We start from the raw sequence: 24,669 nt of genomic DNA on the forward strand, positions 1-24,669 counted from the left end.
GTTTAAAGGAGGAGAGGTTAGGGGCAAGTCTGACAGCTCGAGGAAGTGCGTTCCAGAGGGTTGGTGCCGCACAAGAGAAGTCCTGTAGTCTAGCATGAGAGGAGGTGATGGTAGAGGACGCAAGAAGCAGGTCATTGTTGGATCTTAGGGGACGGGCAGGAGTATATTTGTTGATGAGTGAGGACAGGTAGGGTGGGGCAGCATTGGTGAGGGCTTTGTAGGTCAGGGTGAGAATTAGCTGTTTAGTCGTTTCAGCATTCAGAAATGGACGAATTTTGGAGATATTGCGAAGGTGGTCGCGGCAGGATGAAGAGAGCAGTTGGATGTGGGGAATGAAGGACAGATTTGAGTCAAGCGTGACTCCGAGGCAGCGGACTTGGGGTAATAGGGAGATAGTGGTGCCGCCAACAGTGATAGAAAAATTATAAACTGGAGTGGAGTTAGAGGGGGGAATTAGTTCAATCTTGGACATATTTATTTTTAGGTGGTGAGAGGCCATCCAGGAGGAAATGCCAGATAAGCAGTCGCTGATGTGAGAATTGACAGAAGGAGAGTGTGCAGGGGTGGAAAGGTAGATCTGGGTGTCATCAGCATAGAGATGATAGCTGAAGCCATAGCTGTTGATAAGTTTACCCAGTGTAGAAGTGTAAATAGAGAAGAGTAGAGGACCCAGGACAGAGCCTTGAGGTACTCCAACAGACAGAGGTAATAGAAAGGAGGAGTCACCAGCAAAAGAGACGGAGAAGGATCTGTTAGAGAGATAAGAATGAATCCAGGAGAGGGCAGTGTCACAGAGACCAAGAGAGCTGAGAGACCGTAGGAGAAGGGGGTGGTTAACAGTGTCAGTCAGCAGAAAGGTCAAGTGTCAAAGGCAGCGAAGGTCAGTGTCAAAGGCAGCGAAGGTGGTTGCGGCAGGATGAAGAGAGCAGTTGGATGTGGGGAATGAAGGACAGATTTGAGTCAAGCGTGACTCCGAGGCAGCGTAATTGGGGTGATGGGGAGATAGTGGTGCCACCAACAATGATAGAAAAATTAGAAACTGGAGTGGAGTTAGAGGGGGAATTGGAAGTAGAGGTAAAAAGCCAAGCAGTATATTTAAAATGGTAAGGATCATTTAATAATGGTCCTCGGCTTGAAAGGTCTTTGTTTATATTAACTTTAGTACTGCTGGCTTTTGAATTCATCTATTCCGATTCTAACAAACCTATATGGGAAGTCGATGACACAACTGGGTTTAGTGTTTTTAACGCTAGCTTAAGCTATTGTATGTGTGGAATTTTTTTCTCTCTTCTTTATATTTTTCAATAAAGGCTATAGTATGAATGAATTATATTTATAATTTAATTGTTTACTTTGACTTCTTGGACAGAGCCTTAAATTGACACACAGATCAGAGCAAACTATATACAATTGTATACTCTATTACAATTACTTTGTTAGTTATGATTCAGATAGAGTATGCAATTTTTAACAACTTTACAATTTACTTCAATTGCCAAAATATGCACAGTCTTTATTTAAATTTCTTACCTATGGCATGGAGAGTCCACGAAACATTCTAATTACTAGATGAAGCTGCCACACCTCAGAAAACAGCTCCTGCCTGACAGAGCAGGATCCACAGGTAAGTGCTTTCTCGTCTAGGTTTGAAGGTACCTGCACTTATAGGGGTTAACTCCTTGTGGAAAGTATTTAAATCTGTTTTAGGGGCACTGCTTTTAGGTGAAAAGAGGCATCATTTTTTTATTGGGGGCTCAGGGATGGGATAGTGTATGAAGTGTTTGACAGATGTTTTTACTTGTTGCAATCACTTTTCAGCTCAGTTTATTGGCCCAATCACTTTTGCTGTGCTGCTGTTGGTTTTCGCACCGTTTTTGTTTGGCGCAATTTAATTTTTTTATTTTTTTTTGCGGTCACATGACTTCCGGTTTTCAGCTTCTCTGTTCAGTTCGGAGTTTGCCGTAGCGAGTGTGGAGGCTGCATTTTCTTCTATCTACAGTGGCAAGTGGATTTGGGTTATCCCGGTAACAAGGAGATGTTTTTTGCTACCGTGTGTGTCTGGTTTTCTGTGCTAGTGGGATTGCAACTTCTGGAGGGGTAAGATCTCAGCAGAGCTGAGGGTTTTAAGTGCTTATTTATGTTTTATTGCTTCATAGAAATAAACTTAATTTGGCATTTAATTTTGTTTTGTTAATTGTGAACTGATACCCAATTATGGACACTGAAGTTGATTCATTTGAAAAATGCTTATTGTGTTTGGAGGCTAAGATAATTCCTCCTGTACAGTTTTGCACTTCATGTTTAAATAAAACTTTAAAGTTTAAAGATAAGATGTCTCTCCCTGAGCCTCCTGTCTCTCAGGATAGTGTTACCCTAGCTATGCCTCAACTTTACCCTCAAGCTTCCCAAGCTTCACATGCAGTGCCCTGTGGTTCTTCTCAACCTCCTGGGGGTGTTTTTTTTTACCTGGGGATTTCGCTGCGTAGATTGCTTTTGCTGTTTCTGCAGCTTTATCAAACATTTCTGGTAAACGAATTTCTGGTATTGATGTTAGTAAGGCTGGCTCCGCTAAAGCTGCATTAGTCAGTTTGTCTCAATTATCTGATGAGGATGATTCTTCAGTGGCTTCTGAAGAGGAATTGTCAGATTCTGATACTGTAGTAACAAATTCTGCAGATTCAGAGGACATTAATTTCAGATTTAAGTTAGAACACCTTTGAGTTCTTTTGAAGGAAATTCTTGCTACTTTGGATTCTCCGGAACAGATTCGGATTCTTCCAAATAAGTCTGGTAAGTTTAATAGGGTATATGATGTACCCTTATCTGTGGAAGTATTTCCAGTTCCAGACCGTATAGCAGATATTATAACTCAGGAATGGGATAAACCATGGATTCCTTTTTCTCCGTCACCCTGTTTTTAAAAAGATGTTCCTGTTGTTTACTCTATTCGTGACTCGTGGTGCGTGGTGCCCAAGGTAGAGGGAGCAATCTCTACTCTGGCTAAGATAACTACTATTCCTATTGAAGATAGTTGTTGTTCTTTCAAGGATCCCATGGATAAGAAGCTTGAGGCTTTTTTGAAGATGTACATTCATCAGGGATTATAGCGGCAACCTGTTGCTAGTATTGCTACAGTTGCAGGAACAGCATCTTATTGGTGCAATGATTTATCTAATCTTATCCTAGAAGAGACTACTATAGAGGAGATCCAAGACAGGGCCAAGGCTCTCAAGCTAGCCAATACCTTTATTTGTGATGCCAACATGCAAGTTCTTAGGCTGGGTGCTAAGATTTCTGGTTTTACTGTTTTAGCTTGCAGAGCTCTGTGGTTAAAATCTTGGTCTGCAGATGTTACATCCAAGCCCAAGCTTTTATCTCTGCCTTATAAGGGTAAAACCTTGTTCGGACCAGGTCTGGCAGAAATTATTTCTGACATTACAGGTGGAATGGGTTCTTTCCTACCTCAGGATAATTCCTCCTGTACAGTTTTGCTCTTCATATTTAAATAAAACTTTAAAGTTTAAAGGTAAGATGTCTCTCCCTGAGCCTCCTGTCTCTCAGGATAGTGTTACCCTAGCTATGCCTCAGCTTTCCCCTCAATGCCAACATGCATTTTCTTAGGCTGGGTGCTAAGATTTCTGGTTTTACTGTTTTAGCTTGCAGGGCTCTGTGGTTAAAATCTTGGTCTGCAGATGTTACATCCAAGAAGCCAAGCTTTTATATCTGCCTTATAAGGGTAAAACCTTGTTTAGACCAGGTCTAAGGTGGAAAGGGTTCTTTCCTACCTCAGAATAAAAAGAATAGACCTAAGGGTTGCCAGAATTCAAATTTTCGTTCCTTTCGTAACTTTAAGGGACAGAAGTCTTCCTCTTCCAAGTCATATCAATCCAAGTCGTCTTGGAGGTCCAGTCAGCCTTGGAATAGGGGGAAGCAAGTTAAGAAGCCTTCCATTGATTTGAAATCAACATGAAGGGGCTGCCTCCGATCCTGTAGTGGATCAAGTGGGGGGCAGGCTTTCTTTTTTTCAGCAAGCTTGGATACACAATGTTCCAGATCCTTGAGCCATAGATATAGTATCCCGCGGTTACAGAATAGGATTCAAATCTTGTCCTCTCAGGGGCAGGTTCCACCTGTCATGGTTGTCTATGAATCAGATAAAGAGAGAGGCCATCTTTAACTGTGTAAAGGCCCTTTAATCCCTGGGAGTGATTGTTCCAGTTCCTCTAGAGGAACAGGGTCTAGGATTCTATTCAAATCTATTTGTAGTTCCCAAGAAGGAGGGCCATTTCCGGCCCATTCTGGACCTAAAGTGTCTCAATCAATTCCTCAGAGTACCGTCCTTGAAGATGGAGACCATCCATTCTATTCTTCCTTTGGTCCAAAAGGGTCATTTCATGATGACCATAGATCTGAAGGACGCATATCTTCATGTTCCTATTCACAGGGATCATTAGTAGTATCTAAGGTTTGCCTTCCAGGACAAACTATTCCAGTTTGTTGCCCTTCCTTTTGGCCTTGCTACAGCTCCTAGAATTTTTACAAAGGTTCTGGGGGCTCTTCTGGTAGTGGTGAGGTCCCAGGGTATTGCTGTGGCGCCTTATCTAGGCGACATTCTAGTTCATGCGCCATATTTTCATCTAGCAAGATCTCATACCGAGATGTTGTCTATTCTACGTTCCCACGGGTGGAAAGTGAATCCGGGAAAGAGATCCCTTGTTCCAGATACAAGGGTTTATTTCTTGGGAACAATAATAGATTCCCTGTCAATGAAGACTTTTCTGACAAACGTCTGAAAATCCAAGCTTCATGTTTCTTGCCTGTCTCTCAAGTCTATTTGTCCATCTGTGGCTCAATGCATGGAGTGATTGGACTGATGGTTGCCTCCCTGGATATCATTCCTTTTGCTCGGTTCCATCTGAGACCTATGCAGCTATGCATGCTCAGTCAATGAAACAGGGACCACTCAGATCTCTCGCAGAAGATAAGTTTGGATTCCCCAACAAGAGTCTCACTCTCATGGTGGGTTTCACAGGACCATCTGTCTCGGAGCACATGCTTCCTGAGGCCTTCCTGGGTGATTGGGACCGCGGATGCCAGCCTGTTATGCTGGGGAGCAGTTTGGGATTTCTTAAAGACACAGGGTCTGTGGTCTCCAGAGGAGTCGTCTCTTCCAATAAACATTTTGGAGTTAAGAGCAATTTTCTATGCTTTAATAGCTTGGCCGTAACTAGCTTTGGTCCGATTTATCAGATTTAAGTCGGACAATATCACCTCGGTGGCCTACATCAATCACAAGGGAGGAACTTGGAGTTCCTTGGCAATAAAAAAGGTGTCTAGCATTCTCTAGTGGGTGGAGTCTCACAATTTCGATCTCTCTGCCATCCACATACCAGGGGTGGACAACTGGGAGGCGGATTTTCTAAGCAGGCAGACTTTTCATCCCGGAGAGTGGGCTCTCCACCCAGAGGTTTTCACAATGATAATTCTCAGGTGGGGGTTCTGGAGTTGGATCTGATGGCGTCTCGTCAAAACGCCAAGCTTCCAAAGTACGATTCAAGGTCAAGAGATCCTCAAGCCGTTCTGGTAGATTCTCTAGCGGTTCCTTGGAGCTTCCATCTAGTATACCTGTTTCCTCCGTTTGCGTTGCTTCCACGAGTAATTGCTTGCTTCAAACAGGAGAGAACTTCTGTGATTCTAATAGCTCCTGCATGCCCTCACAGGATCTGGTTCGCGGATCTAGTGACTGTCATCTCTTCTGCCGTGGAGGTTACCTTTCAGGAAGGACCTTCTACTTCAGGGTCCCTTTCTTCATCCAAATCTGGTTTCTCTGAAGCGTACTGCTTGGAGATTGAACGTCTAAGTTTGGCTAGACGTGGCTTCTGTGAGAAAGTCATAGATACTATGCTTCAGACTCGTAAACTGGTTACCCGCAGAATTTACCATAGGGTAAGGTGTAAATACATTCATTGGTGTGATTCAAAAGGTTTTTCTTGGAACAAAGTAAGGGTTCCTCGAATTTTGGCTTTTCTTCAGGGCCTGGAGATGGGTTTGTCAGTCAGTACTTTGAAGGGTCAGATTTCTGCTATGTCTATTCTTCTGCATAAACGTCTGGCAGTTCTGCCAAATGTTCAGTCTTTTGTTCAGGCCTTGGTCAGAATCAGGCCTGTGTTTAAATCTGTTGCTCCTCCATGGAGTCTTAAGCTTGTTCTTACAGTTTTGCAGCAGGCTCCATTTGAGCCGATGCATTCTGTTAGTATTAAATTTCTATTTTGGAAGGTTTTACAAATTTGATACTTTTGCCTCAGCTGAGGCTTCTTTTGGGAAAAAGGTTCTTCAAGCGATGGTGCTTTCAGTTTAGGTCCGCCTGTCTTGTTCTCCCTCCCTATTCATTCTGTGTCCTCTAGCTTGGGTATTGGTTCCCACTATTAATTAGAATGTTTTGTGGACTCTCCATGCCATAGGAAAGAAAACAAAATGTATGCTTACCTGATAAATATTTTTCTTCCTGGGTATGGAGAGTCCACGACCCACCCTTATTCAAATTAAGACGGCAGCTTTTTGTCGAGTCCTCGGGCACCTCTATACCCTTGTGTTATCTTCTTTTTTCATTTCCCTTCGACCGAATGACTGTGGGTTTTGGGTAAGGGAAGTGATACTTAACAGCTCTTCTGGGGTGCTCTTTGCCTCCTGCTGGCCAGGAGGGAATATCGTACTAGTAATTAGAATGTTTCGTGGACTCTCCATGCCCGAAAATACATTTATCAGGTAAGCATAAATTTAGTTTTTTCGAGGCGCCAAGTACTACTGAGCATGTGCAAGATCTCAGACATATATGCATTTGTTATTGGCTGATGGATGTCAGATGATACAGGGAGGGAGGGGAAATAGACATAATTTTAAGATTTGTCAGAATAAAGACTACTACTGATTTGAAGTTCAAACTACATGCTACATGTCCTGGGACAGATCGGGGAGAATGCAGCCACCCTAAGTGGTCTGTATGCTCTGTGCAGTGCATTTATGCAGCTTACAGATCATTCAGCTTCAATTTTTTGTAAATTCAGTTCATTTCTGAGCGGAAAGTGATATTGTACTGTAAAATTGTCTTCTATTCCCCCCCCCCAAAATAATCTGTTTTACCTGCTGGAGTGAATTAAATTGGTTGCAGGTAGATTCTTTACCTTTATTTTTGACATTTGAAATAGCTATGTCTGCCTGTTAAACCCAAAACCACCAGCTCTACTGAAATTTGCACTACGGTTGTATTACCTAGAGAAAAGCTTCACAAACGAGACAACTGCAGAAATCAACCTTCCAGCAGGGGTGGGAGAGAGCTAAGCTCACTTGAAAGTGTGTTCCTGCAGCAATTTTTCATAAAATTAAATATTTACATCTGCTTGTCTGAAAACACTGTTCCTACTGTTCCATACTTGTAAAAGAAGTATATTCCTAGTTTTTGTGTGTTATGCTGGGGCGAAGTAGCTCTTAACATTTATGCCTACAAATTTGGTAGTAAAGTGTTCAGAGTTAACATTGATCCCCACTTTTTTACGCTCTATTTTTAAAATAATAAAAATGTACTTTGCGTGAGGGCGTTCTATTATTTGATGCCAGCCTGCAGATGGATCCCAGGAATAATGCCATTTTATATAAACAAGATGGATAGTTTGGTTGTTTGTGTTGGATGCTGTTGCTGCAGAGGGATTTCATGGCATAATTTGCTAAGAAGCAGGGATTTCCTTAAAGGGATTTTTAAAGTCAATATAATGCATGCATAGTATATGTAAGCAATTAATGGGGCATACAAATTAAAGTACTATAATGTTCAATCGTTTTCTTAATATAATTAGGTAATTACAGGTAGCCCTCATTTTACGCTGGTTTAAAGTGTGCCGTTTCATATCATTGTAGTGGAGCACACCTGTAGAACTGTAAAGGTGCAGCGGGAACCTATGATTTAGGATGAGCGGGGATAAAAATTCATTTAAATATTAACAATATAAACAATATCACAAAATAACAGTGTGTATCCACAAATAATAAATATTAATACAACCAAAACAAATGAGATATAGAACACTGTGCTCTGTCTAAATATTAAAGGGTATAGTCCCAAAATGGATTGCAGTTCTGTGTTAAAGGGATACTGAAACCATTTTTTTTCTTTCATGATTCAGATAGAGCATGCAGTTTTAAACAACTTTCTAATTTACTCCTATTAATTATCATTTTTCTTCGTTCTCTTGGTATCTTTATTTGAAAAAATAGGAAAGCAAGTTTTGGAGCCAGCCTATTTTTGATTCAGAACCCTGGGTGGCGCTTGCTGATTGGTGACTACATTTTAGCCACCAATCAGAAAGTGCTACCCTGGTTCTGAACCAAAGAAGGGCCGGCTCATAAGCTTACATTCCTGCTTTTTCAAATAAAGATACCAAGAGAATGAAGAAAAATTGATAATTAATAGGAGTAAATTTGCTTAAAAATTGCATGCTCTACCTGAATCATGAAAGAAAAAAAAAATTGGTTTCAGTACCCCTTTAAGCAGTTCTCCTCAAAGTAAAATAGAAAAGGTCTATATATAGTATTGCAAAAACTTATATATGGTGTGTCCCACTTGGACCATACTCACGGGAAACAGAGCTATATCTGAGCTCTGTGTGTAAAGCATAATAAGCAGGCTGCCACCAAATCCTCAGTTAAAAATAGTATCTATACTATAATTGCGTTTGTAATGTCCGTCGGCATTTGCGCACGCATCCTCAATGGAATGTTGGCAGCACGAGGACAAAAGAATTCACCGTAGGTGGATTCTTTCACCACCCTGCCATTTTCGGAATCCACCGGGATGCAGCGTAGGCAAACAGACCATTACAAAAGCAACAACTATTCGCCCACATTAAAGTATTTAAAAAAAAAAATTACCGTCCGCATCAAGTATTAAAAAAAAAATTAATAACCACCCGCATCAAGTATTTAAAAAAAAACAAAACACACCGCCCGCACGAAATATAACAAAAACAAATCCTACATGAAGTATTAACTCCTAAACCGCAAAATCCCTACATCACAATAAACCTATTTTCCCTATTAACCTCTAAACCGCAAAACCCCTACATCGCAATAAACCTATTTTCCCTATTAACCCCTAAACCGCAAAACCCCTACATCACAATAAACCTATTTTCCCTATTAACCCCTAAACCGCAAAACCCCTACATCGCAATAAACCTATTTACCCTTTAAACTGCCAAAACCCACAACGCAAATAACTATTTAAATAACTAAGTACAGTACACTAACCTAACACCCACTAGCCTAACACCCCCTAGCCTAACAACCCATTAAATAAACTCATATTACCTAAACTAATACATTCTAAAGTTACAAAAAATTAAAAAAAAAGCTAACATTACAGAAAATAAAAAATCAAATTACCAAATTTAACAAAATTAAACCTAATCCCTATGAAAATAAAAAAGACCCCCCAAAATAAAAACACCCCTTACTCTAAGAATAAACTACCAGTAGCCCTTAAAAGGCCTTTTTGCAGGGCATTGCCCCAAGATAATCAGCTCTTTTACAAAAAATATACAAAGTCCCACCTAACATTAAACCCCCCACCCCCCAAAATAAAAGAACCTAACACTAAAAAAACCTAAACTACCCATTGCTCTGAAAAGGGCATTTGTTTGGGCTTGGCCTTTAAATGCCCCTGGATCTGAAGACCGACCGCGGAGCCATGGAGTGTGGAGGATCCTTGTTGTACGATCTCCGCCGTACACTGAATAGTGTATTCAAGGTACGCGATTAAAGATGGCGTCCCTTAAATTCCTATTGGCTGATTTGATTTTTCCAATTCAAATCAGCCAATAGGATGAAAGCTACTCAAATCCTATTGGCTGTTTAAATTAGCCAATAGGATGAGAGCAAGTTAAATTCTATTGGCTGATTTGAATAGGACTGTTTGTATTGTTCAGGCATTCTGTTTGGTTGTCTGGCAAACCGGCTCCATCATCGGCGCAACCGCTCATTGTACAGGGGTGTTTTGTTATCCGTAGAGCTGTTATGTGATCAGACTTACCTTATTTTGCTTTTATGTAATAAATAAGATTTAATTGAGGATTTGGTGGCAGACCTGCTTATTGGCAGAGAGAGGTTGCATCCTTATATGCTTTACACACAGAGATCTCAGATATAGCTGTTTCACTCGAGTACAGTTCAACAAACAACTGGTACACACCATACAAGTTTTGGCAATACTATATATAGGTTTCTATTTTCCTTAAAGGGACCGTCAAGTCCAAAAAAAACTTTCATGTTTTAAATAGGGCATGCAATTTTAAACAACTTCCCAATTTACTTTTATCACCAATTTTGCTTTGTTCTCTTGGTATTCTTAGTTGAAAGCTAAAACTAGGAGGTTCATATGCTAATTTCTTAGACATTGAAGACTGCCTCTAATCTGAATACATTTTGACCACTAGAGGGCATTAGTTCACATGTTTCATATAGATAACATTGAGCTCATGCACGTAAAGTGACCTAGGAGTGAGCACTGATTGGCTAAACTGCATGCCTGTCAAGAACTGAAATAAGGGGGCAGTCAGCAGAAGCTTAGATACAAGATTATTACAGAGGTAAAACGTGTATTATTATAACTGTGTTGGTTATGCAAAACTGGGGAATGGGTAATAAAGGGATTATCTTTCTTTTTAAACAACAAAAATTCTGGTGTTGACTGTCCCTTTAAAGGTGACCTGCTTATCACAGAACTGCAATACATTTTGTGACTATATCCTTTATTATTTAGACATTAGAGCACAGTGTTCTGTATCTCATTTGTTTTGGTTATATTTAAAAATGCACACATTTTTCTTTCATTTACTGTCCCTTTAAAGGGGCAGTATACACCAATTTTCATTTAACTGCATGTAATAGACACTACTATAAAGAATAATATGCACAGATGTTGATTAAAAAATCCAGTCTAAAACCTTTTAAAAACTTACTTAGAAGCTCCCAATTTAGTACGGTTGATGAAGTGAGGCTGGGACAACCAATGAAAGCGGCTGAGAGCAGAACCTCCCCCGCATATGAAAGACCCATTATACAAACAAAGAGTCTGAATTATGTATACATCAGTATACATCTAAAAGTTTGGGGCTTGGTTAAATAGGTAAAATAAGCAAAAACACACCCAGATGGGCTATAAAAATGTATCATCTACAACACATTTATGCAAAGAAAAATCTAGTGTATAATGTCCCTTTAATGTCCCTAGACAATGGCTGAGGGACATGTGGGGGTAAACAAGAAAAAGTAATAACAATTTGAGCACATGGGGACTACAGGTCAATATTTAGAATCTTTAGGGCTACACACATTTAATCACATAAAAATTGTCTAGTAGCACAAGGACAGATTTGGGTCATTTTGCAGGGTCTGTCTGCTGTTCTACTATTAAGAGGGCTCTATTAATTTGTGGCCATCTTGTTTACCCACTCACATATTGGGGCCGAATTACTAAGCTGCAGATGTAGCTGTTTCGCCGGAAATGTAAGTTAAGAAGCAGCGGTCTTAAGATCGTGGCTCCTTAACTCGTCCGCCACCTCTGAGGCGATTGGCCGCGAATGTGCAGGGGGCTGCATTGCACAAGCATTTCACTAGAAATGCTTGTGCAATGATAGGCTGTCGGCATTTATCGATGTGCGGCGGACACGATCCGCTACAGCAGATCTTGTCCGCCCGCACATTAGTAACTCGCCCCCCGAAGTGGGGTTACTCGAATAAACCTCTGAGTAGTACAGACGGTAGAGAATACACTTGTTTTATCTTATGAAATTCACATACATTTTTATAGGCTTGAATATTTTTCCATAAGTACAGAGGCAAAAAGAATGATCTTTCCTTGTAGTGGGTGTCTTATTTACCAATATTACAAATCGTATTCTATTTTAGCATTGAAAATCACTTTTTCTCCTCAATAAACCTCATGCAATTAATCTATTATATTACAATTCTCGCAGCTTTTCTTTGAAACTAAGGTTCTTTTTCTATTCAGAAGAATGTGTTCTAATTTTACAAATGGTTTCTATGGTTTCATTTTATAAGGACCCAACTCTAAAGTTATATTGATTGGAAAATACAAGAAGCCTACTTGTCTTTTTTTTTAGTCTTAATTTCCAGGTTTTTTTATACTGCAGCAAATTAAAAGGATATTTTCTTGTTTGGTACACAAGTTGTATAGCTATTTACAAAAAAAAAATATTTTTAGTTCACTAATTGGTGGTCTATTCACATTGAATAAGCTAACCTTTCAGTTAAATGTGATCATGCATACTAACCAATCGGCAACTTAGTTTGCTTTTTGATTGTTTAATTATGTGTATTATAAAAACAACAACTTTGGAATATTCTTTTTATTTATGTTTTAACTTCTTTTCCTGTAATTTAACTTAAATAATGTGTGCCACCATGTTTGAACTTAGGTTTTCTATTTATCTCACTATCCTGCAAACAAGACTGTGGAACACAGGATTGTTAATTATCCAACATGGTTTCCACACATCCTTGTTTGCAAATTTTCTTTTATTACTTGATTTATATCCGTTCCTAATTTTCCTTAGCAGGAAAGAGAAATAAATAGAAAACCTAAAGGGATATGAAACACATACTTTTTCTTTAATGATTCAGATAGTGTAAAATAAAAAAAAAATTCAATTTACTTGTATTATCAAATTAATTTTGTTATCTTGGAATCTTTTGTTAAAAAGTAAGTAGGTATACTTTGGCAGTGTTTTTTTAAGAATGCTTTTAACTAGAGATGCGTGTTCGGCAGATTCGGAATTAAACAAATGGTGGAATTAGGTGTCTTCGGCTATTTTCTGAGATGTTTTTTTACTTGTGCAATACACTAAAATCTGTGCAAATTCACATTTCCAAGAAGAAATCTGTTGTCCTGTCAAAAAGAGCTACCTTGTTGAGATTTGCTAACTCGACCTGCGCATGCTTATTATTACTTAATCACACTCCACATATGTTTGATAAGAATGAGTGGAATGTGATTATATATTATGAATAGCATGCGCAGATGCAGGTAGCAAATCTCAACAAGGAAAAAACAACTATAGGACTGCATTTTCGCGAATCCCACTTGGCACAATGTGTTGCCAGCTGATTGGCTGTAACTGCCTGCGATTCCCCCATCTCCACTATCTTTTTTTTTGCCTCTGCCTGAGGGGGGTGCAAGAGAGTCAAAGCCCAACTGGTAAACCTCATTCACTGAGGTTCACTTGGGGTGGATGCCAGAGGATTGTTGGGGATCCTTTGACATCCACTACAAGGGAGCCGAGGGGAATGAGGTTTGGCAGCAGATCAGTTCCCTTGTCGAAATTGGTTACCTACAAATCTCAACAAGGTAGCTATTTTTGACAGAACACCGGCTCTGAAAATAGCTGAATGCCGTGAGTGGCCACCTTCTTCCACATTTGATTAATTCTGAAACTGCCAAATGCTCATCTCTACTTTTTAAGTTATTTATTGTGCAACCGCTGCTGCCATCTAGTGTTCAAAAGCATAATTGCAAAACTGTTGCCAAATAGTTCTCAAGATGTGCATGCTACCTACCTAGGTGTGTTCTTTAACTAAGAATATCATATATAATAGGAATTTAGTACATTTTAAAATAGAAGTAAAATGGAAAATCTTGTATATGAATTGTAAAATAAAAATTTTGGGTTTCATGTCCCTTCTGATCTTATCTCGATGAAGGATAAAATATAGTGGGACTGCGTTGTCCAATGTTTATATATTTTTGTAAAGGGACTGAAAAATATTGATACGTTTTCACTTGAAACAATCTATAGAAGTTCTGTGGATGCACTACCTTGTGTAAGACTTCATTGGTTATCGCCGTGTCATCGCAGAGCTATGCGCTTATCCATGGCATATTGGAATATGCCCCTACTATTATTTGTGCTTGTGTTCCATGCCAGATCAGAAGTGACTTAGTCTACATGAATTTGAAAAAGGATATAGTGGGAATACGGTGAACCAAATAATTACGGACCTACTTGAACCATGAAACTGTCCTCTGTATTTGAAAAATCCTTTACTTTCTCTGTTATATTCCATTAAAAAAAGAGAAAAGAAATATATGCCTAATGTTACAATGATTTGTTTTGCATTTTGTCTTTAGCTCTTGAACTATTGATTTAAGTTGGTAAAAAAACAAACATTTTGTGTTCTGTAGCTCACTGCATGCTGGGATATGCATAGGGCTATCATGAGAAATAATTCATTACTACCTTTCTGTTAAGGGGACACTTTTTAAGATTATAAAATAAAATATTTAATTGTGCTCAGTAAAACAATGTTTTAATTGGTTTCCTAACGATGGACATTTGACATTTTTCCAATCCTGAGTATTGGTAGCACATATGGCACGAGTCATAAGCCTAACCCTGCCATATATCTGTCCCTAATTGGCCTCACAATGGGGCATCGGATAAGAAACTGAAAAACTGTGGGATTTTTGCTAATAAAATGATAGTGGTTAGCTTTGTATACTTCAGTAACTTGTCCTGATTGGCTTCTCCAAACAAGGAAAAACGTGGGTTGAGTTTGGCAAAGCCTGATTTTCAGGTGCTTCAACCACATATACTATCCAAAGATATTGTATTGTGAGAATTAAAAAGTAAACGCATGCAAATATGTAAAGTTGAAATATTTTGGAGGTCTTTAGTTTATTTCTGGAAAGATCGGATTGATCAAAACCAAACCTGTTCATTTATTCATTCTATCTATTAAAAATGAATATTGTTTTTGTTCATTTGGTTAATTCCAGAAATGAACAAATGCTGACCAACATATAGAAACATAGATATTGACGGCAGATAAGAGCCATAGGCCCAGCAAGTCTGCCCCACCTTACCTAACAGTATAAACTTATCTAGTTCGTAGGATAGCCCTATGCTTGTCCCATGCATTTTTAAAGTCCCCCACAGTGTTTGTTGCTACTACCTCTTGAGGAAGTTTATTCCATAAATCAATCACTCTTTCTGTAAAGAAGTGCTTCCTCAAATTACTCCTGAATCTACTACCCTTTAGCTTGAGCTCATGACCCCTTGTTCTTGAATTTTCCATTTTATGTAAAATACCCACAGCCTCAGTTTTACTAAACCCTTTAATGTACTTGAAAGTTGCTATCATATCACCTCTTTCCCTTCTCTCCTCTAAGCTATACATATTTAGGTCATTGAGCCTATCCTGGTAAGTTTTATTTTTTAGACCATGTACCATTTTGGTAGCCCTCCTTTGCACAGATTCAAGTTTGTTAATATCCTTCTGAAGATATGGCCTCCAGAACTGCACACAATACTCAAGATGAGGCCTAACTAATGATCTATAAAGTGGCATAAGAACCTTACTATTTCTGCTGCAAATACCTCTACCAATACATCCAAGCATTCTGCTAGCCTTACTCGCTGCCTTACTACATTGTTTACTAAGTTTTAAATCATCTGAAATAATAATTCCCAAGTCCTGTTCCTCGTCTGTAACAGTCAGTAAAGTGTCATTGAGTCTGTAATTAACATTTGGATTTTTCTTCCCTAAATGCATTATTTTACACTTTGCTGTGTTAAACTTTAGATCCCAGTCGTTTGTCCAATCCTCCAATTGTTGTATATCACTTCTCATTTTGTCTACCCCCCCTGGAACATCCACTCTGTTGCAAATTTTTGTATCATCTGCAAAGAGACATACTTTCCCCTGTAGCCCTTTGCTGATATCGCAGATAAATATGTTAAACAAAACAGGCCCCAGAACTGACCCCTGAGGAACACCACTAGTAACAGCCCCCTCTGCTGAATGAACTCCATTTACTAAGACACTTTGTTTTCTGTCCTTAAGCCAGCATTCCACCCAGTTCACAATTTTTGAATCTAGACCAAGGAGATATAGTTTGTGAATAAGTTTATTGTGTGGGACGGTGTCAAATGCTTTGCTGAAATCTAGATATGCTACATCAACTGCTCCTCCCTTGTCTAATACTTTTGTTACATAATCAAAGAAGTCAATTAGATTAGTCTGACATGATCTCCCTGAAGTAAAACCATGCTGATTTTGGTCCTCTAAATTGTTTGTCTTTATGTAAGTCATAATTCTTTCCTTTAAGAGGCTTTCCATTAATTTCCCTACTACTGAAGTTAAACTAACTGGCCTGTAGTTGCCAGATTCTTCTCTACTGCCCTTTTTATGAAGAGGTATTACATTTGCTATTCTCCAATCATCTGGGACAGCTCCTGTTAATAGTGACTGATTAAACAGATCAGTTAATGGGACAGTTAGCACTGAACGAAGTTCTTTTAAAACCCTTGGATGAATATTATCAGGACCCACTGCCTTTGTAACATTTATTTTTGATAATGCTAACAAAACCTCATCCTCTGTAAAAAGATTACTGTTAAGCTTGTTTCTATTTTGCATAGCATCCCTTAATGTAGACATTGTATCTTCACAATCTTTAGTGAAAACAGAACAGAAGTAATCATTGAGACAGTCTGCAATCTGCTTATCTCCTTCTATTATTCTACCATCAACTGATTTCAATTTTACTATTCCTACCTTATTTTTTCTTCTTTCACTGATATATCTAAAGAAGGTTTTGTCCCCATGTTTTACTGACTGTGCTATCTTCTCTTCTGCATGAGCTTTAACCTTCCTAATTAACTGCTTAGTCTTTTTTTGTTGGAGTCTCCATATTTTCATATCATCATCTGCTTGTGTGTGTCTGTAATTTTTATAAGCTATCTTTTTTGTCTTTACAGCATGTGCTACTTCTTTGGAAAACCAAATTGGTTTCCGCTTTCTTTTACTTTTACAGACATGTCTAATACAGTGTGCGGTTGCATCTAAAATGGCACCTTTCACAAATTCCCACTGTTCTTGAACCCCTGTAATAAGATTTTTCCCCTTTAAATAGTTTTTTAGGTATTCTCCCATTAATGAAAAATCTGCCGTCCTAAAGTCTAAAACTTTTGTTTTAGTCTGGGTGTACAGTTCCTGAACATGAATACTAAACCAAACAGATTGATGATCACTGGATCCTAAGTTCTCACCTACAGACACATCTGAAACTGTATCACTGTTTGTAAGTATTAGATCTAATATAGCTTCCTTACGAGTTGGTTCCTTGACTAATTGTTCAAGTGATTCCCCTAGCAGAGATTCAAGAATATACCTGCTTCTAGCCGATCTAGCAGAAGGAATCTTCCAGTCTATATCTGGCAAATTAAAGTCCCCCAGTACTATAACCTTACCCTTCATGGTCATTTTAACGTTCTTATAAGGTCGTTATTTAGTTAGTAAATGAATAATGAATATTTACATGCCTATTTAAAGGACCAGTAAACACACACAGTAGATTTGCATAATCAACACATGCAAGATAACAAGACAATATAATAGCATTTACTCTGAATTTCAAATGAGTAGTAGATTTTTTTTCTAACAAATTTCAGTTATGTATATTTCCACTCCCCCTGTACCATGTGATAGCAATCAGCCAATCACAAATGCATATAAGTATAGTCTGTGAATTCTTGCACATGCTCAGAAGGAGCTGGTGACTCAAAAAGTGTAAATTTAAAAGACTGTGCACATTTTTTAATGGAAGTAAATTGAAAAGTTATTTAAAATTACATGCTCTATCTGAATCATGAAAATGTAATTTGACCGGAGTGTCCCTTTAATAGGGGTCTTCCAATCCAGTAGCCAACACATTTTGCATATTCTATTTGGATTTTTGGAATTTTCTAGTATAACAGTCATGAGTACTTAAAAACTTATGACATGTTTAAAGGGATATAAAACCCCAAAAATGTCTTTAGCATTCAATTTAAAAAAAAAAAAGGTTTCTAATTTACTTTATTAAATTTGCATTGTTCCCATGGTATTCTTTATTGAAGACATACCAAGGTAGGTATCTGGAGCACAACATGGCAGGAAATAGTGCTGCCACCTAGTCTAGTGCTCTTGCAAATGCATAACATTATTGCAAAACTCCTGCCATATAGTGCTTCCGACATGTGTACGCGCCTAAGCTTATGTTGCTGCTTTTCAACAAAATAAATGAAGAGAACAAATAAAATTTGATAATAGAAGTCAATTAGAAAGTGGTTTATAATTGCCTGCTCTATCTAATCCATGAAAGAAGAAAGTTGGGTTTCAATATCCCTTTAAGATGGCATCTTTTTTTTTTTTTCTTATGCATTTTTCTTCTCTTTTTATAAATCTCCCACTTGTTCAATTTACCAGGTTTAGTAAACAAAAGTATAAATAGATCTTTTTTTTTTTTTTTTAAAGACCTTCATGCCGTCCTAACGGCTCTGGGCTTTAACTCCGTTAGGATGGCATAGAACGTCCTACCATATACGGTGTTCTGCAACTTCCCTCTTTGGCGAAGTGAAGAATCGGCCTGGGCGTGGGTGCCTAGCAGCGTAGGCAGTCCCCCATGATCCGATCTCTACCTTGAAATCACATGATCGCGTCAATGTAAAAAAAAAGAAACTGCATTCAAACACATTTTGCTGCAATCATCCTCAATGCTGAACGAATAAGTCTGAGAGTGAAAATAAAACCTATGTCTTATAGTCCCCCCCCCCCATTGACTCTCTTTGATGGATTGTAATGCCATTGCCGCTATCACAGTTTTCTGTAAATTTGTTTATGTCAAGTATAGTGGCCTTTGGTGCTGATATCTCTAAACCTGCTTGATAGCATAGCAAACATTGCAAGTTGCTTAAATAGACATTGAAAACTAAACAAATGCTAGATAGAATGATGCATTCAAAGAAAAGATTAGTCTGAGAATAACATATAGATCTATTTTTTAAAGTTTCATTAGTTTTTTTTTAAATAGTGACTATAAAACAATGGGAGCTGCCATGTTGTAACTTAGGTTACCTTCTCGTCTGTGGCCAATTAGGGACAGTTATAAGTAGGTCATTAGAGTGTGCAGCCAATGACTGTGTGGTATATAACAGTGTTCTGTACTTCCATTTCTAACAGGAACTGAAAAGGTCACAATTTCAGAATGGAATTACAGGAAAAGGGGGAAATAATAAATAATGAAAATATATTGCAGATTTATTTATTTATTATTTATATATTTATAATCATTCTATATTACCATCTCAAAGTGTTTAATGTCCCTTTTAAAGCTACTTATAAAAAGTACTCAAGGGGTAAAGCTACAGTGGAATATGAATCAATAATGTCTTTTTTGTTTTTGTTTTTTCAGCTTAATCTAGCCAAACCCATTGAGGACCAGGGTCCTTTAGATGTTATCATACATAAACTCACAGATGTTATTTTGGAAGCCGATCAAAATGAAACAGAGTCCGTTCAGCTAGTCCAGAGATTCCAGGTGGGTGATGACTTTTGTCTTTTGTTGATAGTCCCCAAATGTTATTTCTAGAGAAAAATTTTCTGTAAGCCAGTACTTCAACCCGACAATGTCACTATTTTTATGTATTTTGGAGTCCACTGGTCTTACAAACATAACATTCAAGTTTCCATTGGTTGAAAAGGTCAGCCAAGTCTGCAACACACAAAGAATGTAAGATTATTGTGTTACAAAGCTTCATCATGTAACCTTAATGCCTTAATGTCAGCTGTCCATATTAGTGACAAGTCATTCTGTAGAGATGCAGCAATTTCCTATATATTTTATACTCTGCAGCTGGTATAGGAAGTAATTGGAAACACATTCAGGGGAAACAAATTTTACAGTGCTCCTAAGCTTACATTCCTGCTTTTCCAAATAAAGATACCAAAAGAATAAAGAAAAATTCATAATAGGAGTAAATTAGAAAGTTGCTTAATATTGCATGCTCTGTCTGAATCATTAAAGAAAAAATTTGGGTTTCATGTCACTTTAAAAAATTCTGAGAACTCTATCGGGCAGGATCCTCCCACTAGGAGCTGGTAAACCATTTAACTCATAGGAAGTTATTTTTTAGGAGCAGTAAACTTGAAGAAGAATTAACTGCAGCTTAGTGAGTACATTTTATTTACGGTTAGCACTGTTTGTTCAAATATCATCTGTTACAAGGGACTGAACACAGGCTGTAAAAGAACTGTATAATCGATGAAAAAATTGGTTTTCAATGTCTATATTTTCATATATTTTTCAATAAACAGATAAAACAAAAAAAAAAATTCTGAGAACTAAGGGAATTACATTTTTGATCTAAGATTGTCATGGATAAAAGTTTTAGGATGATTTAGTAAACCCTCTGACCTTCAATATTTTGTTTGTTACATTCTGTAAAATGAAAAACTCCGACCAGTGTTTTTTTACATTTTATTGTATACTTTACAATCCCATGTAGTTGTTACCACGTTAACTGGTCAATTAACTCCTTAATGACCACAGCACTTTTCCATTTTCTGTACGTTTGGGACCAAGGCTATTTTTACATTTTTGCGGTGTTTGTGTTTAGCTGTAATTTTCCTCTTACTCATTTACTGTACCCACACATATTGTATACAGTTTCTCCAACATAGGTGTGTCCGGTCCACGGCGTCATCCTTACTTGTGGGATATTCTCTTCCCCAACAGGAAATGGCAAAGAGCCCAGCAAAGCTGGTCACATGATCCCTCCTAGGCTCCGCCTACCCCAGTCATTCTCTTTGCCGTTGTACAGGCAACATCTCCACGGAGATGGCTTAGAGTTTTTTAGTGTTTAACTGTAGTTTTTATTATTCAATCAAGAGTTTGTTATTTTGAAATAGTGCTGGTATGTACTATTTACTCAGAAACAGAAAAGAGATGAAGATTTCTGTTTGTATGAGGAAAATGATTTTAGCAACCGTAACTAAAATCCATGGCTGTTCCACACAGGACTGTTGAGAGCAATTAACTTCAGTTGGGGGAACAGTGTGCAGTCTCTTGCTGCTTGAGGTATGACACATTCTAACAAGACGATGTAATGCTGGAAGCTGTCATTTTCCCTATGGGATCCGGTAAGCCATGTTTATTACGATCATAAATAAGGGCTTCACAAGGGCTTATTAAGACTGTAGACTGTTTCTGGGCTAAATCGATTCATTATTAACACATATTTAGCCTTGAGGAATCATTTTATCTGGGTATTTTGATATAATAATATCGGCAGGCACTGTATTAGACACCTTATTCCTTAGGGGCTTTCCCAAAGCTTAAGCAGAGCCTCATTTTCGCGCCGGTGTGGCGCACTTGTTTTTGAGAGGCATGGCATGCAGTCGCATGTGAGAGGAGCTCTGATACTTAGAAAAGACTTTCTGAAGGCGTCATTTGGTATCGTATTCCCCTTTGGGCTTGGTTGGGTCTCAGCAAAGCAGATACCAGGGACTGTAAAGGGGTTAAAGTTTAAAACGGCTCCGGTTCCGTTATTTTAAGGGTTAAAGCTTCCAAATTTGGTGTGCAATACTTTTAAGGCTTTAAGACACTGTGGTGAAAATTTGGTGAATTTTGAACAATTCCTTCATGTTTTTTCGCAATTGCAGTAATAAAGTGTGTTCAGTTTAAAATTTAAAGTGACAGTAACGGTTTTATTTTAAAACGTTTTTGTACTTTGTTATCAAGTTTATGCCTGTTTAACATGTCTGAACTACCAGATAGACTGTGTTCTGAATGTGGGGAAGCCAGAATTCCTATTCATTTAAATAAATGTGATTTATGTGATAATGACAATGATGCCCAAGATGATTCCTCAAGTGAGGGGAGTAAGCATGGTACTGCATCATTCCCTCCTTCGTCTACACGAGTCTTGCCCACTCAGGAGGCCCCTAGTACATCTAGCGCGCCAATACTCCTTACTATGCAACAATTAACGGCTGTAATGGATAATTCTGTTAAAAACATTTTAGCCAAAATGAACCCTTGTCAGCGTAAGCGTGGCTGCTCTGTTTTAGATACTGAAGAGCATGACGACGCTGATATTAATATCTCTGAAGGGCCCCTAACCCAGTCTGATGGGGCCAGGGAGGTTTTGTCTGAGGGAGAAATTACTGATTCAGGGAACATTTCTCAACAGGCTGAACCTGATGTGATTGCATTTAAATTTAAGTTGGAACATCTCCGCATTCTGCTTAAGGAGGTATTATCCACTCTGGATGATTGTGAAAAGTTGGTCATCCCAGAGAAACTATGTAAAATGGACAAGTTCCTAGAGGTGCCGGGGCTCCCAGAAGCTTTTCCTATACCCAAGCGGGTGGCGGACATTGTTAATAAAGAATGGGAAAGGCCCGGTATTCCTTTCGTCCCTCCCCCCATATTTAAAAAATTGTTTCCTATGGTCGACCCCAGAAAGGACTTATGGCAGACAGTCCCCAAGGTCGAGGGAGCGGTTTCCACTTTAAACAAACGCACCACTATACCCATAGAGGATAGTTGTGCTTTCAAAGATCCTATGGATAAAAAATTAGAAGGTTTGCTTAAAAAGATGTTTGTTCAGCAGGGTTACCTTCTACAACCAATTTCATGCATTGTCCCTGTCGCTACAGCCGCATGTTTCTGGTTCGATGAGCTGATAAAGACGCTCGATAGTGATTCTCCTCCTTATGAGGAGATTATGGACAGAATCAATGCTCTCAAATTGGCTAATTCTTTCACCCTAGACGCCACTTTGCAATTGGCTAGGTTAGCGGCTAAGAATTCTGGGTTTGCTATTGTGGCGCGCAGAGCGCTTTGGTTGAAATCTTGGTCGGCTGATGCGTCTTCCAAGAACAAGCTACTAAACATTCCTTTCAAGGGGAAAACGCTGTTTGGCCCTGACTTGAAAGAGATTATCTCTGATATCACTGGGGGTAAGGGCCACGCCCTTCCTCAGGATCGGCCTTTCAAGGCAAAAAATAGACCTAATTTTCGTCCCTTTCGTAAAAACGGACCAGCCCAAAGTGCTACGTCCTCTAAGCAAGAGGGTAATACTTCTCAAGCCAAGCCAGCTTGGAGACCAATGCAAGGCTGGAACAAGGGAAAGCAGGCCAAGAAACCTGCCACTGCTACCAAGACAGCATGAAATGTTGGCCCCCGATCCGGGACCGGATCTGGTGGGGGGCAGACTCTCTCTCTTCGCTCAGGCTTGGGCAAGAGATGTTCTGGATCCTTGGGCGCTAGAAATAGTCTCCCAAGGTTATCTTCTGGAATTCAAGGGACTTCCCCCAAGGGGGAGGTTCCACAGGTCTCAGTTGTCTTCAGACCACATAAAAAGACAGGCGTTCTTACATTGTGTAGAAGACCTGTTAAAAATGGGAGTGATTCATCCAGTTCCATTAAGAGAACAAGGGATGGGGTTCTACTCCAATCTGTTCATAGTTCCCAAAAAAGAGGGAACGTTCAGACCAATCTTAGATCTCAAGATCTTAAACAAGTTTCTCAAGGTTCCATCGTTCAAGATGGAAACCATTCGAACTATTCTTCCTTCCATCCAGGAAGGTCAATTCATGACCACGGTGGATTTAAAGGATGCGTATCTACATATTCCTATCCACAAGGAACATCATCGGTTCCTAAGGTTCGCATTCCTGGACAAACATTACCAGTTCGTGGCGCTTCCTTTCGGATTAGCCACTGCTCCAAGGATTTTCACAAAGGTACTAGGGTCCCTTCTAGCTGTGCTACGACCAAGGGGCGTTGCGGTAGTACCTTACTTGGACGACATTCTGATTCAAGCGTCGTCCCTTCCTCAAGCAAAGGCTCACACGGACATCGTCCTGGCCTTTCTCAGATCTCACGGATGGAAAGTGAACGTGGAAAAGAGTTCTCTATCCCCGTCAACAAGGGTTCCCTTCTTGGGAACAATTATAGACTCCTTAGAAATGAGGATTTTTCTGACAGAGGTCAGAAAAACAAAACTTCTAGACTCTTGTCGGATACTTCATTCCGTTCCTCTTCCTTCCATAGCTCAGTGCATGGAAGTGATCGGGTTGATGGTAGCGGCAATGGACATTGTTCCTTTTGCGCGCATTCATCTAAGACCATTACAACTGTGCATGCTCAGTCAGTGGAATGGGGACTATACAGACTTGTCTCCGAAGATACAAGTAAATCAGAGGACCAGAGACTCACTCCGTTGGTGGCTGTCCCTGGACAACCTGTCACAAGGGATGACATTCCGCAGACCAGAGTGGGTCATTGTCACGACCGACGCCAGTCTGATGGGCTGGGGCGCGGTCTGGGGATCCCTGAAAGCTCAGGGTCTTTGGTCTCGGGAAGAATCTCTTCTACCGATAAATATTCTGGAACTGAGAGCGATATTCAATGCTCTCAAGGCTTGGCCTCAGCTAGCGAGGACCAAGTTCATACGGTTTCAATCAGACAACATGACAACTGTTGTGTACATCAACCATCAGGGGGGAACAAGGAGTTCCCTAGCGATGGAAGAAGTGACCAAAATCATTCTATGGGCGGAGTCTCACTCCTGCCACCTGTCTGCTATCCACATCCCAGGAGTGGAAAATTGGGAAGCGGATTTTCTGAGTCGTCAGACATTGCATCCGGGGGAGTGGGAACTCCATCCGGAAATCTTTGCCCAAGTCACTCACCTGTGGGGCATTCCAGACATGGATCTGATGGCCTCTCGTCAGAACTTCAAAGTTCCTTGCTACGGGGCCAGATCCAGG

At 39.3% G+C, this 24,669-nt stretch overlaps 1 protein-coding gene across 4 annotated transcripts in view; it reads left to right on the forward strand.

Moving 5' to 3' along the window:
* ITPK1 (inositol-tetrakisphosphate 1-kinase) overlaps positions 1-24,669 on the forward strand; it is a 509,696-nt gene that overhangs the window by 235,639 nt on the left and 249,388 nt on the right. For 3 of the 4 annotated variants that reach the window (XM_053697538.1, XM_053697536.1, XM_053697537.1), the window contains exon 4: positions 19,304-19,429. In XM_053697538.1, the coding sequence (XP_053553513.1) occupies positions 19,304-19,429 (126 nt within the window). Of the gene's footprint in view, positions 1-17,060; positions 17,153-19,303; positions 19,430-24,669 lie in introns of those variants that run through there. The other variant, XM_053697539.1, reaches the window with a different exon arrangement.

The sequence above is a fragment of the Bombina bombina genome, chromosome 1 (genome assembly GCF_027579735.1).
Source record: "Bombina bombina isolate aBomBom1 chromosome 1, aBomBom1.pri, whole genome shotgun sequence".
Lineage (NCBI taxonomy): Eukaryota > Metazoa > Chordata > Amphibia > Anura > Bombinatoridae > Bombina > Bombina bombina.